This window comes from Leuciscus leuciscus, assembly GCF_965113295.1.
Source record: "Leuciscus leuciscus genome assembly, chromosome: 1".
Taxonomy (NCBI): Eukaryota; Metazoa; Chordata; class Actinopteri; order Cypriniformes; family Leuciscidae; genus Leuciscus; species Leuciscus leuciscus.
In genome coordinates this window covers 69,437,065-69,456,234 of record NC_138725.1, presented here as the reverse complement: position 1 = coordinate 69,456,234, position 19,170 = coordinate 69,437,065, and the positions used below count along the sequence as shown (strand labels likewise).

At 37.7% G+C, this 19,170-nt stretch overlaps 2 protein-coding genes across 3 annotated transcripts in view; one reads left to right on the top strand and one right to left on the bottom strand.

Annotated features, from left to right (window-relative positions):
* tom1l2a (target of myb1 like 2 membrane trafficking protein a) overlaps positions 1 to 17,621 on the bottom strand; it is a 49,898-nt gene extending 32,277 nt beyond the window's left edge. Inside the window, exon 1 of one of the 2 annotated variants that reach the window (XM_082185897.1) lies at positions 17,522 to 17,621. In XM_082185897.1, the coding sequence (XP_082042023.1) occupies positions 17,522 to 17,573 (52 nt within the window). In that variant the 5' untranslated portion in view covers positions 17,574 to 17,621. The remainder of the gene's footprint in view (positions 1 to 17,521) is intronic. The other variant, XM_082185898.1, reaches the window with a different exon arrangement.
* LOC309512435 (dynein regulatory complex subunit 3-like) overlaps positions 1 to 19,170 on the top strand; it is a 31,826-nt gene that overhangs the window by 6,979 nt on the left and 5,677 nt on the right. The window contains exons 2-3 of the mRNA XM_082188029.1: positions 17,987 to 18,112; positions 18,324 to 18,513. Of these exons, the coding sequence (XP_082044155.1) occupies positions 18,360 to 18,513 (154 nt within the window). The 5' untranslated portion in view covers positions 17,987 to 18,112; positions 18,324 to 18,359. The remainder of the gene's footprint in view (positions 1 to 17,986; positions 18,113 to 18,323; positions 18,514 to 19,170) is intronic.

Sequence of the window (19,170 nt, the reverse complement as noted above, 5' to 3'; positions counted from 1 at the left end):
CGGAAGAGTGTGATGAAATAATATCTAGTGTCACAATCTTTTGAAATCAGGTGTGAGGTAACTCGGGTGTGATTCTCGTACATGAGAGATTACAGCTAAAATGTGCTTTTACAAGTCTGACTGGCTTGTTTGTAAAGGGGACAGATTGTGCAAAATTCACTTTTACATGATGCTTGTACGTCAGTGTGTGTCAGTGTGTGTAAACAACCTTCCTAATATACTGGTAAAAAATTCACCCACTCTTTTTTTAATATTTTTTTTTATAATCCCCATGAAACAGAAAAAGTCTCTCAAAATGAGGTGTCCCAGTTTTCGCCCTAGAGCAAGCCCCGCTCACGATGGGTGGCGATCTCTGCCCTATTAGCATAGATCCCGCCCTGAGTGAGCCACACACAATCTGCCGTGTTTATATCCCCACTAGAGCAGCAAGTGATATGTCTCAGCTACATAAACATTATAACTGCTCTGTTGTTGGCTGTAATAATAATGACCATAAGAGTCTCCATAAACTCCTGGCATCTGAGCACCGAGGACGCAGTGGATTCATTTTATTTATTGAGGGAATGTGACTGGATCAAATGGATCAATACCAACTGCTTGTGATCCAACTTCATATCCAGAACTATCGCATTTTACATTTTGTGAATCTTTGCAAATTGTATAGCTAATGTGGCTAAAGTAACCATTATCTCTGAACAGACCAGAGCTATACTGTCATTTGCCGTCTGTGTAATTCATAAATGCAACTTTTTGTTTTGTTGTTGACCCGAGTATCTGAAGCATGTGCTGTAAAGGCACAGCCCTCTTCTGGAAATGGGGGCGGGGAGCATCAGCTCATTGCATTTTAAAGATACACACACCAAAACAGTGTGTTTTAGCTCTCACTCAAATAGGGGCATTTAAGTCAAGTTATAATAAAGAACCTGTGGGGTATTTTGAGCTGAAACTTCACAGACACATTCAGAGGACACCTGAGGCTTATTAAATCTTGTAAAAAAGGGGCATAATAGGTCCTCTTTAAGCCAAGAAGCTTTAGAACGAACCGTTAATGGCACATTATTGAGGATGTGCACTTCAGTGAGATTTCACTGTGGCACAACATGAAGCTGGCTTTGTTTCCTGGTGAGTGACTCAGGATAAGGGTGGGGACCGATGACAAAATAAAGCAAAGTAGAAATGATCGAGCAGGTGAAATGTTCACAATTTGGCCATCAGCACATTCCACATTCAAAATGACTTCTGTTTCCTGTACACTTTCCTGTAGACATTTGGAAACCGTGCTGTCAGTTTCACCATCAGACACAAGTAGAATCTGGATTTTGTTTTTGGCACTTTCTGTGCTGATTTTGAGGGAAAATCTGTACAATTTGTAAAAATTTAGTTAAATAATTGATTATTTTTAAATATTGGTCACAATATTTGGATAACGTGGTTGAAATAAAATGACTCTGTAGAGAGCTTTGTGACCTCAACATTATGTACAGTGTTCACTGAGGGCACACACAAATTTACTGTATACAATATAGGCCTACAGTAGATGAAGCAATGTGTTTATTAAAGTCACCATCTAATCAAAATGGACAATTCTTATTTTTCTTTTGTCGAATATTGCAGTGTTTAATATAAATTATTTATCCGTGCACATCATAATTTTTTTTTTAATTCATGTGCCTCGTAATCTTTAATCAAAATAAGTCTTGCAGTGACATCTCTTCTCTTCTCTGATGATGTGTTTACTGACAACCTGTCACTCACATGAAATCCACCAATAGCAAACCACAACCATCCAATTACCTAAAGATAAATCAAGCCCCGCCCAACATTTGTTCTTGTTCGAGAAACCGTTTCACATACATCACAATAGGGAAGAAAGACTATCACAACTTCCATTTCATGCGAATTTTAGGCATTGACAAAATTCATGACAATTGCACAGAGACGCTGATACCAAAAATAACGTGAAAAGTCCTCAAGTTCTGGTAATTTTCTGTTACGACATAAAAACAATGCAAAGAATAATTCACAATATGGATAAAACCCATGAAAAATCAATATGGGAAACTGCTTTATAAACAGTACATTTGGATCCTATTTTTAGGGACTGCTCTTATGTTTATTACACGAAAAGCTCTCAACGCTGCATGCATGAGCAGCAAAGCGCCAATGAACATCCGTACAAACAACAGAAATACACATTGAAACTTCTGTTCATCTAGATATTTTGTGTTTTTTCAAGTATGTGTTTAGGCAACATACATTTCCAAAAAGCTACTTCAGTTTCAGTTCCAATTTTGATTTGAGTCACTAGGGTGACTGACCACAGATCTGTGCTTTGGCCACAGTGAAACACCACGACCAAATGTGGAAGGTGCAGCAGTTACATCTCTCCACAGATTATGTAGAATTCACCCCCATATCTAGGGCACCATGTCTAATTTCCATAACATTTCATCAGAAATTTTGCAAACACCAAATTGACTAGTTTAAAGGTGACATATCAACTACATAAATGTATCCACTAACCATTCAGAAATGTCCAGGTGCCGTCTAAAAGTTGCAACCTCTTCCTGAGCATGTAAGGCTGCACTCCGCGCTACTGGTTATTTCTGGGATTTTGGATGAGTGAGATTCACACGTTTTGTTTTTGCTCACACCCAAAAAGGTGCAAATTTGACAAGTTATAATAAATCATCTGGGGGGTATTTTGAGCTAAAATTTTACAGACACATTCTGCGGACACCATTGATTTATATTACATCTTGTGAAAAGGGGCATAATATGTCACCTTTAAGCGATTCTGTATAAGCGATCTATTTGAGCCTACTACATCTATGAATCTAACAGGTAAATCCCATACTGACCCATACACATACCCTTATGTGAAAGCTGAATTGAGCTCTGTTTCATGTCTTCTTGCGCTTGAACGGATTTATTCATACAAAATTACATCAACAAAATTCCGGTCTAGGCGATTGTCCTTGTAAACATAGCCTGTTATATCTTAAGAGAACATAAAAAAAGTACAGAAATAAAACTCACGTGTAACAGCATACTAGATCCGTGCAGCTCTTAAAGTGACAGCAGCCTAATAAACCTGCTGCTGTCTTTGTTTTAATGTTAATCAAACAAAAAAAGGACAACAACAAAAAAAATCACTCGCTGCTCTTGACTGAATAACTTTTCTAACTTTAATAAGGATTACTCTATATTTAAATTATACAGGGAAGACTATGCAGTGCTATTTTACATTTTATTATTCATTTTCTCTATCTGAAAATTACTGTTAGACTTAAGGCGGGCGTACACTGTGCGAGTTCGGACACTCGGGAGGTTGTGAGATATTGCACACGTTACGAGTCAGTTAACCTGATAATCGCGTCAAAGCAGCTGGTACACGGCACCACTGTCCTGCACGAATTTTATCGCGAGCCGGCGCCAATCACGTGAGCTTTCGCGCTAAACACAGAAACCGGAGCTTTCAATGTTGCAAGCAACTATAGCTTCAGATAGAAAAATGACAGAAATGTATGTGCAAATGATTTGTTGAAAAGAGAACATTAGCCATTCCTTTCAACATAAATAGAGAGAGAGAGAGAGAGAGAGAGAGAGAGAGAGAGAGAGAGAATGTGTGTGTGTGTGTGTGTGTGTGTGTGTGTGTGTGTGTGTGTGTGTGTGTGTGTGTGTGTGTGTGTGTGTGTGTGTGTGTGTGTGTGTGTGTGTGTGTGTGTGTGCACGCTGTATGGTTGCTGCCACTGAGCTATAGCCCCATCGACCTAGCCTGTGACGTGGTTGTGTATGATTTGGCAATAGGGGACAGCCTATACGCTGGTGAAAATCGGGCCGACTCCCCGAATTTTACATGTTTAAAAATGATCGGGAGGTCGGGAGGTGCTCGTAACATACTTGGCTCGGCTCGTAATTCCTCTCACACGCTGCGAGCCGCGACCATGCGAGCCTCACCGATTTCTACGCGATCAACGGCGAGCTCACAAAACAGCAAAAATCTCACTGTGTACGCCCGCCTTTACCTGAAAAACATGAAAAGCGGTGTTTATATTATTTGTATGTTTGTTCTATTGTATTTGTGCTATTGCTCGTAATTTGATTATTTGTTTTTATTTTATTACTGACAGTTTGCTTGTCTTTAACAATATTTGACATTTATATGAGTAAGGCTAGTAGTTGTTGGTGTCACAACCTTATTTATTGAGGTTATGAGTCAAAAACAACGAAGACAATAACTATGACTTTATTTTTTGTGGTGGGTCAGTGAAAATTTTGGAAGGGCAAGTATAAATTTGAACAACTGGTCCGGCCAGGCTAGTAGAAAAAAAAAACTTAGTGTTCAATCAATATGAGCCGCTATCAATATGCAGATTTAAATCAGTTTTTGATGTGCGCTCACTTTTCAGTGTCGAATTCACGATCCCGAGTACTCTGTGTACAGGGAGCGGCAGTACTGAACACACATTTTACAAGATGGGATATTAGTCAATGAGGCTCAACATCATCGTCCATCATCACCAACATCGTCCTGTCAGTCAACTCTCCAAACGGTCGTCACGTGATAAGTGAAATCTTAACTCCTGTTGCACTGTGCTGTGACTCTGCAGCTTGTGCTTTATGGAGCAAAGCAGACGCTATCAGTTTATAATTGTAGCGTCTGTTGTCCAACTGAACTAAATGGGTTTTATTTCTATTAGAAAAAAAGTAAAATGACAGTGGGGATGGTGCCGCTGTGGCCAAGTAATATAATTGGTGTATGGCTGAACACACGTGTAACACATGGCACAGCAAGCCTAATCCACAGCACTGGACATTAGCTTTCCACTGCCAGTGAACTTTCCCTCAACAAACTGGGAAGTGTCTGGAGCATAACACCACTTTCACGGATGGGTGAGGCCGCTTCCTTTAGTCTGCCGAGCCGCAGGAAATACTTCATGCCTAATTCATACCTCTGAGCTGCTCTTCTATCAAACTGACAGATGTGTCGAGGCGGAGAGAAGACTACAGATACTGCCAGACACCAGAGCAGAGTTCACACCAGCCCTCTTCTTCTACTCCTGTCCTACAGCATGTTCTTGTAGGCTGGCTGTGAGACGCTTTATTAAGACGACACAGGCTGCGTCCGAAACCGCATACTTATTTTGGAACCCCACCAATTCATCAGCTGACTGAAAACTAGCTAGATTGCAAAATGAGCATGACAGAGCGAACATTTGGTCTTTACTTAAAGACTTCCAGCATCAATATGTATCCAATGTTTTACAATAAAAAAATGTTAGTGACAATAATTTATCAATTTGTGTCAGTAGTGCACATCAATCATGCTGAATCACACTGGTATTTAACATTTCACATATAGAGAGAAGACATACGTATTCAGTCACACCTGCTTCCATTTATTTGTGATCACATGAATGTACAAAACAACTCCATCAAGGCATTTAGGTTTACACGTAAAAAAAAAAAAGATAGCCTAAAATATATTTTATTATCTTATTATATAAAGATAAAATATAAATTTTCCATGAAATGATGTGATGATTGCGATCTGAGGAGGTTTGAGCGATCTCTCCGCCACTCTTTACGGTTATCCTTTCAATCAGATCAACAGATAGAGATCACGGACAAAAAAGTGAACCGGAGTGCACGTTATGACATATGCGAATACATTAGTCTGGTATCAACAACACGATAAAGCACAAAACCACTATGATTATAATCATATATGATTTGTCTACATTCTTCAAGCAGTCACATGTATTTTCCATAAACATATGTGTATTTATTATCGCAGCGGTTAGCATACGTAGCCTTTAGCATCGCATAAATAGTATATAATTGTCACTTTAAGACCATTTTATGCCCTTGCATATATATAATCATTATATAATAGCATGATAATGCAAATATAGGCCTACACTTTCAAACATTTCAGCATTTGTAATGAGACGTTTAAAAACTTTGTTTTCCGCCAAAATTAAAAGCTTGACTGCATTTTCCATCAAAATAAAAGCTCACAGGTTTATCTCTTGCATGTACAGAAATAGACTAAACTGGAAAGTTTCATTTATTTTTCAGTGCATTTGTTTTACAAAATATAGCTATATTACTGTCATAGGATTAATATTATAATATTAGTAGTAGTAGTCATAGTAGTATGTAGAGTAATGTAGACTGAGACACTATATCGCAACTAAAAAGATGTCTGAGTCCCATTTAAATTTCAGGTACAAGTCAATGCACTGACTTTTTCTTTGTTCAAGTTGCACACTGAATATGGGCTGGAGCTCTTAATTTTGAACTTTGCACCAGTTTTATGAATTCATTTAACTTTAAAATGTATAAAATTGTCTGCACCACCTGCAGCAGGGACCCTAAAGGGCCGGTGCATAGTGGATCGGGTGGCAGTCGAAGGCGAGGGCCCTGACGACCCGATCTCTGGACACGGAAACTGGCTTTAGGGACGTGGAACTTTACCTCGCTGGCGGGGAAGGAGCCTGAGCTTGTGCGGGAGGTTGAGAGGGACCGACTAGAGATAGTCGGGCTCACCTCCACGCACAGCTTGGGTTCAGGAACCACACTCCTCGAGAGAGGCTGGACTCTCTACCACTCTGGAGTTGCCCATGGTGAGTGACAGTGGGCTGGTGTGGGTTTGCTAATAGCCCCCCAGCTCAGCCGCCATTTGTTGGAGTTCACCCCGGTGAACGAGAGGGTCGCTTCCCTGCACCTTCGGGTTGGGGACAGGTCACTCACTCAAGCTGAAGGAGGAGTCCTATCAGGCCTGGTCGTGGAGGCAAAAAAAAAACGGGCCTGTGAGGAGTTCGGTGAGGCCATGGAAAAGGACTATCGGTTGGCCTCAAAAAGATTCTAGCAAACCGTCCGGCGCCTCAGGAGGGGGAAGCAGTCTCCTAGCAACCGGTTTACAGTGTAGGTGGGCGGCTGTTGACCTCAACTGTGGATATTGTCGGACGGTGGAAGAAATACTTAGCGGATCTCCTCAATCCGACCAACACGTCTTCCATTGAGGAAGCAGAGGGCTCAGAGGGGGACTCGTCCATCACCCAAGCTGAAGTCACAGAGGTAGTTAAGAAGCTCCTGGGGTTGGATGAGATCCGCCCTGGGTACCTCAAGTCTCTGGATGTTGTGGGGCTGTCTTGGCTGACACGCCTCTGCAGCATCACATGGCGGTCGGGGACAGTACCTCTGGACTGGCAGACCGGGGTGGTTGTCCCTCTTTTCAAGAAAGGGAACCGAAGGGTGTGTTCCAACTACAGGGGGTTCACACTTCTCAGCCTCCTCGTGAAAGTCTATTCCAGGGTACTGGAGAGGAGAATTCGGCCGATAGTCGAACCCTGGATTCAGGAGGAACTGTGTGGTTTTCGTCCCGGTCGTGGAACACTGGACCAGCTCTATACCCTCTCCAGGGTACCTGGAGTGTTCATGGGAGTTTGCCAAACCAATCCACATGTGCTTTATGGATTTGGAGAAGGCATTCGACTGTGTCCCTCGTTGTGCCCCCCAACATTGATAATAATAATAAATGTTTCTTGAGCATCAAATTATCATATTAGAATGATTTCTGAAGGATCATGTGACACTGAAGACTGTCATGTGGAGTCAATGATCATGTGACTCACTGAAGAGAGTAATTATGCTGAAAATACATAACTTACATTTGGAACAAATTTCATTTTACAATATATTCAAAAAGAAAACTTATTTTAAATTGTAATATTTCACTTTATTACTGATTTTACTATAATTTTACAACTTATAAACTGTACAAATTATTTAAACAGCTCAAATAATAAACAAGTTTTAGCAGAAGAATGAGTGTGTATGCTTTTTTAAAATTATAAGCATCACACTTCTTTTAAATGATCCAAAACCAGCCTCATTCACTTCAAGTAACGCATGATAAAATTTTTATAAGAAAGAGAGGAAGGAGATGAAATCATTTTTTTGCATTAATGTCACACATGCTGTCAAGTTAACTGAGCTTAACTTCTCCAGAATATTCCTTTATCCGTCGACTTCTAATGGAAAATCCTCCAGTAATCTCTTCAAGAAGATTTGTGGGGAGGACGAAAGGAGGCAATACTGTATGCTAGAAAATGGTAGACAGGTAGAGCAAAGCAAGTGGAAAACAGGCAAGACACACAGCGAGAGCTCAGTCCATCTGGCCCAACAGTGCTAGTCTGGATCACATGGACTCAGCCGTACCAACCTCAGCTAAACACCACACGGCCATACAGTCACACACACTGGAGACCTTAACACCACAGCCTGACCTGTATCAGTGCTTGCTGTCATGTTAATCAGTTGCAGTGCTTTAACTCTGCTGGATACAGAGGTTCTTTTAATGAACTGGTCAAAAAAAACAAAAACAAAAAATACATTCATGTTATCCCGGTGTTGTGCTTTTGCAAGGACTTTTAAGTGTTTTCTGTTTCTATTGTTCCTCTGTTCTCCTCTTGTGTTTAGTTCCCGGTTCCCTTGTTTGTTACCATAGCAACACTGATTAGTTCTTAATAGTCCCTCGGTTGTTTCTTGTTTCCTTGTCACCTTGTTAGTTTCCCTGCGTGTATAAATATATAGCCCTGTGTTTTAGTCTGTGTTTGGGAGTCGCTGCCTTTGCGTTTTGCATTCTTGTTCCTGCTCAGGATTATGTTCCGCTTCTTGGTTGGATTATCTTTGTTTATGTTTATCATATCATATCATATCATATCAACACCATTGTTACACTAACAACAAATCCATCACTGAACGAACTGACTGAACTTCCTGAACCACAAGCAGTTATTTTAGTATTATTTACGGTTATAGTATTTATTTTTGATTTATTTTTTGATTTATTTTTAATAGTTTGTTTAAAATAACACTGACCACAAGTCATTACAGTACTTCCAGTTACTGTCTCATGAACCATGGGTTTGTGAAATGTTTCCCTGCCTATGCATGTAGCTCAAGTGATTTCATATTGGGGGGGAAAACAACTGTATACAGAAGTTCAACGACAAAATCTCACAAGAAAGTTGGCTGTCAGCGTGATATTTTAGTAAAGCTGAACACTTAGTAAACACTTCAGATTCCAAAGCTACTTATGTTGAGACTCATTAAGTCCTTCTCTGTGAGTTCCTTAAAGTCCCCCTGTAGTCAATAATTCTATCCCTTAAAACTCATCTTTGATCACCAAAATGCTTTTTACTGTGATTTTTTTATTTTTATTATTCATGCCTTAAAATAGCTTGAATGTAACTCTACACCCTTGCTTCATTTAGTATACGTGGATCCATGAATATGCAAATGAGTCCCGCCTCCACTCACTCATACAGGCTCGTCTTCAAGTCGATGCATCAGAATGATAATGCGTTTTATGTATCGCTCTCTAGTCTCTACAACGTCGGACACATAACAGTAATTAATATGATTGACCTCTGGCTTGACTACGTTATCAAACAGCTAATAATGTGTTGCTAATGTTACACAAACCATGTTCCCGTTCGCGATCTCAGTCAGACAGCTGCCGTCTAACAATCAGCATCCTTAGAAACGCTTTGAACAACTTAGAACGTCAGTGGAGAAAGCCGTATAATATAGGCTTACATCATATACACAATTCACCTGCTTTATTGCTAAATCTACATGATTTTCATAACAGAAAAATATACCAGAATAACCTGGCTACTCTTGAGACTCCACTGCTTCGGAGCGGTCATAGTTAATGATATGCTAAAGCCCGCCCTCGTGACATGACTGGTTACAACTTACAAGTTAGTTTGGGACGTAAGGAACACCGGCAATTTCAAACCATGTTTTTGAGACTGTCTTTGGTTTTAAAGAGAAAATACTCTGCAGAGTATGCACATGGTTTGTCTTAAAGCATATTAAAAACACCACATAGACATATAAACAACAATAAAAGCTTGATTTTCACCACAGGGGGACTTTAAAAGTCCATGCCTCAGTGGGCCAGTATCAATTCTGAATATAGTTCACTTTGGTCTGAGAGGAGGGGATGAAACACTTTTACCATCATCCTTTAATCTCTCTGAGGAGTCGGACAAACACTATAATCTTGTTGTCACTTCAGCGGGTAGCTAAAATTAAATTGACAGCCAGAAATGTCTAAGTTAACTATTTAAGTGACCTCAAAGGTACTGGTACATCAGTACTAATCTAAAACTAAAACTAATATGACAAAAAAGCAATACCAGATTCACAGCATCAGTAATACAGACTCAATTTGGTACCCATATTCAAGACACATGTGACAAAACTGCAAGGATCTTAAGAATACTGTACTTATATTATAAATATTCAAAAGAAATATGAATATTTCTTATTTAAAATAATTAAAGCATAGCTTATTTATTGAAAAACACAATTGATGCCATTGATTTAATTGAATCTCGTAATGTTTATGTTAATATAGTTATTGTTGTGGTTACTGGTATTGACTTTTGTTATTGTCAACCATGTCTATTTCAGAGCAGAGGTGCTACTTTTTATGACACAGGAAATTAATCAGTAACTGTGAACTTGTGTTGCCCATTTTGGTACCAAACGATCACTAGCTTGTTGTTTTCCTCACTCATTTCGATACTGAAATATCTGAAACGATTTAAACTTTTCTGTAGTATTGATACACAGATCATTCTCTCTGATGGCGAAGTGACACACACCGCCTCCTCTCACTCGCTCTGGTTGAATAGTGCTTGTATTGCGCATGATTTTAGTCATTCCCTCAGGTTTCACGCTCTCACCAAAAGCACACGCAACACTGATCTATATAAGTGTCACGCACATAAAGCCGCCTCTCAAACAACTCGCGAGAACCAAATTTACTTATTTTACGTGGCTTATTGCGCTTAAATGGTCTAATATGTACAAAATTGTCAAAATGCCCATCTTGCCGAGTATTCAGGTAAACATAGTTGAGAAAACGCATGCTGTGTAACAGTGCATAAGCTCTTAAAGTGACAGCAGCCTAATAAACCTGCTGCTGTCTGTCATGATAATCAAATAACAAAAGACAAAGAGAAAATCACTCTCTGCTCTTGACTGAATAACTTTATTGTAATCAGCATTTAAATTTGACAATGAAAACTATTATGACGTTATGTTATTTTACATTTGATTACTTTAATTTCTGTAGTATTTCTGACCTGAATATTACTGATAGACCCTGAAAAACTCTTTTTTTTTTATTTCTCTGTTTTTATTTGTGTTATTGTATGCGATTTGTTTATTTTATTACTGGCTGTTTACTTGTCTTTGTTTGTAAATGTAGTTCAACGATTCAAATAAAGCCTCCCTGATGTGCTGTGTGTAAACTATTACAACAAAATTACCCAAATTATCAAATAATTATGAGATAACAAATCATCTGTATGGCGATATGGCAGTTTTCCTTGTGGAATCGAAAATGTTAACAAATATTGATATTTTTTAAGGTGTGGTATCAAAGTTAGAAAATAATTACAGTATCATGACAACAACAGATGGGAGTATTTTTCTAAACGATGTTTCAGTTACAATTCTTATCACTCAACGTCTGTGCCGAACATCTTCCTGTTTATTATAGAGGTAGAAGTGTGTTTTCTAGACGTGAACTACTCATTGATTAAAACAATTTTTTTTATAAAAAACAAAACAAACAACTGAATGCCATTCAGAATGCCATTCAGAGTTTAGCAAAGTGTCTGTTTATAATAAACACATATAAGTGAGCAGAGACATCTAGACAAGTATCTTACCTGACACTGATATTAAACAGTTTCCACAATTTGGCTATATTTATTAATTTTGTAATAAAATGTTTTCGTCAGATGACATCCAAATGAACGGAAAGCATGAATGCTTGTTGCGCAAACAGACAATTTGCATTTCGGAGAGGATTGGATTTTTCAGAGGACCGTTGAGTTGAGTTGCCCGAAAAACAGTAGGTCATTTTCCCTGGAAATATTACTGAGGTTGTGTGAGAAAAACAGGATTAAAATAACAAAGTTGGCCTGTGAAACACAGATTTCTCCATGAAAAATCTATCTTAATAGGGCTTTACAATAACTTTTTGGGGTCTGTAAGATTCCCAAACTATTGAACGGTAGTGTACGACACTTCTTTTCCCTTCTCTACTGTCACTTTCCTTCTGGAACCTGGTTCTGTCAGATACTAATACAAGACCATCTGCTTTAACAAAATAATTATCTGCCCCATAAAAACGCTCATCTGCTGAGATATTGTCCTGTGGTCAGCAGATCCTGAACCAGCAGGATCAACTTATGACCTACAGGCCCGAGGCCAGAGAAGTGTGCTACTTTTGCTGAAAAGTATAGTGAGCCATTGTTCGCAAAATACCAAATCAAATCAGAGTAGCGATAATGCAGTTTGCCCACTTAAGATGCTGCGAAAGCTGAGAGCGTGTCTTTCACTTGCCTACATTTCATTTAATAGTCTTTTCCTAAACCTGTTTATTACCAGGGTGATAATAATTAACAATCAATTTACGTGAACCTGGTGTAAGGCCACAGGAGGGATAGCTTACTTATTTCAATATGTACTAGATTGAAAACAATATAGAGTTGGAGGCCCATCAGCTGTTTGATTACCCATACTCTTCAAAATATCTTCTTTTGAGTTCAGCAAAAGAATGAAATTTATGTTTGGGAAAACTTGAGGGTGAGTTAATGATGAAAGAATTGTCATTTCTGGGTGAACTATCCCTTTGAGGGGTATATAAAAATAATCCATGTCACGACACCTTTGAAACGGCAGTGCTAAAGGCAGGAAACATGCAAATACAGGGCATACAGAATGCCACTGTATCAGTTACACAAATACAATATATTGTGGTCTCAGAGATTTTACTAGGCTATGCGATAACTCGCCCTAGGAAAATGCACCGTGACCACACGCAACTTTGAAACGCAAATAAACTGCCATACATAGATTTCCTCGCAGAGCAGCCGCTCATGTAAAAAAGGGAAAGTGGTTAAAGATGCCACAAGTGCACTAGTTTGCACAAAACCTGCACTGGCAACAAATGGAAAGTCATGTGACTGGTTGCAAGTAACCAAGTTTAGGACCAGACATGCCAACACAAACTGGTTTTAAGAGTCATCAATATGTAACACTTCAACTATTAGTAATTGCAATCAAACCTGAATACTAGGCCTAGTTGTCAACAAATAAATTGATGTTTATGAGTGACACACGTACACACACACACGACAAAACACATTCACTTCCACATATTTGAGAATCGGAATATCAGGTAATTGATGACGTGAACATTTTGAATAATGGAAAAACTAAATAAAAGTGATGCATCTGTCATACAGCGCTATTGTGGATGCGGTGTGTCACATGACAAGCATGACGAGTCGCCATGGAAATAATAAGGTGATACATTCTAAAATAACAGTTGCCTTAATAAACTGGGGGTCAGCTAGAATATATTGAACTTACGTGTGAAAGGGTTAAAACAAAGATCACGATTCTCCCACAATTCTGAATAGACAAGTTAACTAAATAAAATGTAGGCTAATATGTCTATTTAAAAATATCTTATTAATATGTATATATATATATATATATATATATATATATATATATATATATATATATATATATATATATATATATATATATATATAAAATAATTTAAAAAAAAAATTTAATCGGTTTGAATGAATGTTTCAATGACTCCCTCATAAAGACTTTGGCTCCATTTCTCGAAACTCTACACACAAAACCACAAAACACGCACACAACATGCAAAATGTCACACATCTTTTGCAAAAAGATGTTACTATTGTGAAGCCACTTTGAAACAAGCTGTATTGTATTGTAAGCATTATAGAATTAGAGGTGACTTGACTTATGCATTCACTATTAAAATGATCAAAATGATCTAGCACTGTCTGTAGATTCAGGAAACCCTATGGTGTTAGTGCTTCTTGACTTAACGGCAGCTTTTGACACTGTGGACCATTCAATTCTTCTTGCACGTCTTGAGCACTGTGTAGGCATTCAAGGCTCTGCACTTAAATGGTTCACCTCCTATTTGACAAATAGGAGTTTCTCTGTCAGCATAGGAGATTACTCATCATCATCTGCTCCCCTTTACTGTGGCGTGCCTCAAGGTTCAATTCTGGGCCCCACACTGTTTTCTTTATATATGTTGCCACTAGGGGCTATAATAAATGAGCATAATTTTTCATGTCACTGCTATGCAGATGATCTGCAGATTTATCTCCCTATGAAATCAAATGACAGTACCGCTTTAAACCGCTTGCAAAATTGCATTAACCATATCAAGCAGTGGCTTTCTCAAAATTTCCTTACGTTAAATGATGACAAGACTGAATGTATTGTCTTCAATACAAAATTCGGATCAGTAAATTCGAATTTAAGTTTGGGAGCTTTGACTTCATGCGCCAAGCAATCTGTGAGAAATTTGGGCGTGACTTTTGACTGCAGCATGAAATTTGAAAAACAGATTAGCAATGTGGTAAAAACGGGTTTTTTCCAACTCCGTCTGTTGAGTAAAGTAAAGCCTTTTCTTAGCAGCTGCGATTTGGAAAAAGCGGTGCATGCCTTTATTAGTTCGAGGCTTGATTATTGCAATGCTCTTTATGTCGGTCTGAGTCAAACATCCCTTTCACGCCTGCAACTTGTACAAAATGCTGCTGCACGCTTTTTAACAAGTACACCTAGAAGAGCACATATTACTCCAGTCTTATTTACTCTGCACTGGCTTCCAGTGCGTTTTAGAATTGATTTAAAGATTTTATTGTTTGTTTTTAAAGCTTTGAATGGGTTAGCCCCCGAGTACTTATCTGAGCTTTTAACTTTGGGTGGACAAAATCGGCGGCTGCGGTCTTCGGATCAACGAATTTTACAGGTTCCTAAGTCGAGGTATACAAAGTGGGGCGATAGGGCCTTTGCTGTAGCTGGCCCTAAACTTTGGAACAAGCTCCCACCTGACATGCGTACTACAACAGATGTTGTCCTTTTTAAAGCAAAACTTAAAACTTATTTGTTTAAAAAGGCTTTTGATATGCAGTAGCTGTGTAACATTTATGCTTCATGTTTTCTTTTAATATTGTTTTTTTTCTTTTAATAATGTTGTGTAGTGTTGGATGTTGCGATATTTGCACTATGTGAAGCACTTTGGTCTCCTGGTGGCTGCTGTAAAGTGCTATAGAAATAAAGTTTGATTTGATTTGATATTACAAAATAAACAGAAAAGCAAAAGTGATTTAATTTCTGAGTGAACTAATACACATGATCGTTGGGTGTAGGTACTCTGTAAATGACTGAGCCATTTAAATGATAATGTTTCCCAAATGAAACATAAGAGCTGTTGGTTTTGAGTGATGTGTTTAATGTAGAGAACTAGGCCTGCTGCGATAGTCAGTGTTACTGATGTTACAAGGTGTTCAACCGATTACATCGCTTTTTTTCTGTACCACACACATAAATTAGTTATGTACGTCACAGATGTATATTTACTGAGTAATCCACTGTTTTGTAGAGGGGGGTCAAGAATGAACATTTTCGCCTGAGATTTGGAGACAAATTAGAGGGGTGTGAAAATTGAAAACGGGTAAAATTCAACAATCTGAACATGGAGCTGCTTTGAGATCCCCATGTCTATGGGACTGAATTGTATTCATGGGTTTCATCAGGTCCCTTTCCACAGGTGTATTAATCAAGCACAATGCAGTCTGCATTCATAATCTAGGTGCTTGATTTTATACACCTGTGGAAAGGGACCTGATGAAACCCATGAATAGGGCCTTAAAAATGAAGATTTCAAAAGAAAAGTTGATTAAGAATGAAAATCTAGAATACTTTTATAATACTTTTAGTTACAGCCATGACAACTTTAGAAAAATAATATTTATGGCTATCAGACCGGTATGTTCTATGCAATTGAGCTGATAGAAAAACACATTTCTAATCTTAACATTATTTGTTATTCAGATATTCCTCTTAAAAAAAATAATAAAAAAAAATAAAGTATCAGCTGTGTGCAAAGAGACCACTGAAAAATTAACCAATTTACTCATGGAGCCACATTAACATGTCCATATCTCTGGGATTGAACCATTGAGGGCCTTTAAAATGAAGATACCAAAAGAAAAGTTGGGAAAGAACCAGAATCTAAAACGATATTAAGATATCTCTAATACTTCTTGCATAACATGCATGCAAACATGAGGCAAAAAAACAGAAAAAAAAACAAGAAGTGCTTTTTGCCATTTTTGGACTATCACTGTTAGCATATAATGCAAGAAAGATTGCTAAAGTCAACAGATTTTCATTTAATTGTCCTACCAAAAGTCATTTTACACCCCTGTAATTTGGCTCTAAATCTCAGGTGAAATGACCCAATAATAGTTATATTAATATTATTAATACAGATAAACTCTGAACATTACAAAATAAACCAACAACACAAACTGCTAAAAGTGAAGTAGAAATAAGTTCATCAGCATCAGATAAAACCAACAAGAAGCAAAAAAACTCCACAGCATAATCTATTCATAACTTCATAGTACATTATGGCCTGTAGAAAAACAGTATGATTTTCCAATACTGTAAACTCACAATAAAACCAAGCTTTTTTTCTTCTTCTTTTTTACATTACAATTGTAAAACCTTGACTAAAATTGCCAGTAAAGTACTGAAGTCTTTTACAAGAAATGTCTGAGAGTGCAGTAGATACATGAGAAGTCTTACTGTGAAAATACTGTGAAAGAAATGCAATTATTAACCTAGAAAAATCCTATACTGAAAAATGTAACAGTGTTGCGATACAAACTCAGGAAACATTTAGAATCTGCTCATGTTACGTATATATATATATATATATATATATATATATATATATATATATATATATATATATATATATATATATATTGATTTGGTGCCCTGGATATTGACATGTTGTCATTTATTTTTCATTATTTTTAAACAGTATAGAACTGTTTTGCATAGGCTAATTCATGAACACAAATGTGACAGATTTTTTAGTTATAATGATGTACTGAGCAAAGTATTACATGATTGAGACTAATCGATATAAAAGATATAAGCATAGATAAGTGATATCTCCATATAGACTAAGTTTGTAACTCCTAAATTGTAAATGTTAGACAGATGCTGCTTTGATTGAAGCCAGTGAGACTTCAGCAGCTTCACACTCAGTCACAGTGAAGATCTGATGACGAAACACTTACTCTAACTCGCTAGTTAAGAATTTTCCATTATAGAAACACATGATTAGACTTCCCTAGTAACATTTCTGTGTTTCTACCGGATTAAAAAGGCTGGCTAGCACATCATCTAATGTAGCTAACAGTGTTGACTGTTTACGCTCCTGTAAGATGCTACACACATTTCAAGCATTTTTAACACGAACAATGGACAAACATGGTCCATTAACTGTTATTAAAACATATTTCATTGAAGAACAGGCTACTATAAGCCGCTAACTCACCAATGCACTGGCCAACGGGAGTGCTGTACGGATTCCCCAACAAGAACTCCATCTTGATGACAACAACAATCCTCCGATGGTGAGAGGCTGACGGACAGCGCGCATAAGCCCCGCCCAGAGAGCTGTCTGATTGGTTTAAACAAGCGGAACCTTTAATTTATTGATCGAGGAAGCTGTCAATCATGGGCAAAGTCTTAAAACGGCAGAGTTCATTTACAAAATACTCTTAATGTGCAAAAACGTATGGAAACTACGTTATAAAAACATGAATTTATGGACATGTTTGCTTTTCGCAATTTTGTTTAAAAATAGCGGAGGCATTTTAGTACACGTGGAATATTTCGCTCTTTCTAGTTTACTTTAATTTTCCATTTCATGAGGAATCATACAAATTAAATACTCTAAGAATATCACCAAGGTTATATTACTGCGTATTATTACTAAAATGTATTTTAATTTCTTTAGAGCGCCTCAAAGCTCCTAAAAACTCCGGAAGTTGATGGCGGTAGTCTGTGGTTGCTGAGCAACAGTGTTGGAGACGTCCCTATGGGAGACGTCCAGCAGACGTGTACTTAAGTGATATATTTCCAGGTAAGTCTGTTGTCAAATGAACGAGCTTTTAGTAATAACATTTGAAATAGGTGACTGATACAGTGTTTAACATTTGAGTACAAATAACATTTGAAATAGGTGACAGATTCAGGTGACTGATTTTATAGTGACAGGTCTGCAAAATAAGATAAGCAATTGCACTAGATAATATTAATAGATAATATTGCACTGCTAATCACCGTTACTGCAGGTAATAAACGGGTCCTGTCATCAGAAGCGTTGGAAAATGAGCAGGGAAGAGGATGAACCCAAAGTAATGGATGAGGAGATGCTACAACAAGCAATTGTTGAACAGGGACCTCAAGGACAAGCTGGACAAATAGCCAAGAAAGAGGGCATCCAGCACGAGGAGGTGCGTCAGCTGCGGTTGGACTTCAGGAGTAAGAACCGCAATTAAATTCATTTTAATGTAAAATTAAATATTTTTGATTGAATTTTATTTTATTCAAGTTGAATCACATGAAAACTTTCCTGGGTCATATTTCACCCCAAAATCAAGAGAAAAATAAGAATATATTTTGAATTATTGCAAAAGTGAAACCCACTTTAATTTATTTAGACATTATTTTCATGACAAGTATACATCCCCCCTCTCACACAGATAATGTTTTTTTTAATCAGTGTTAAAGGGACAGTTCACGCAAAAAATGTAAATTCTGTCATCATTTACTCACCCTCATGTCGTTTCAAACCCATAATAGTTTTGTTCATGTTCGAAACACAAATGAAGATCTTTTTGATGAAATCTGAGCGATTTCTGTCCCTCCGTTGACAGTCTACGCAACTAGGCCTACCACTTTGAAACTTTAAAAAGTTCATAAAGAGATTGTAAAACTAATCCATATGAATTGAGCAGTTTAGTCCAAATTTTATAAACAGACACGATCACATTATATGATGAACAGATTTAATTGAGGCTTTTATTCACATATAAACATTTATTAACTCGCACATCAGTTGTGGTAAACTGAAGCTCAAGCTTGTTCGCTTCACATGCGAAAACCAATGAGGTTCATTCTTGAGTTACGCAGCAGAAA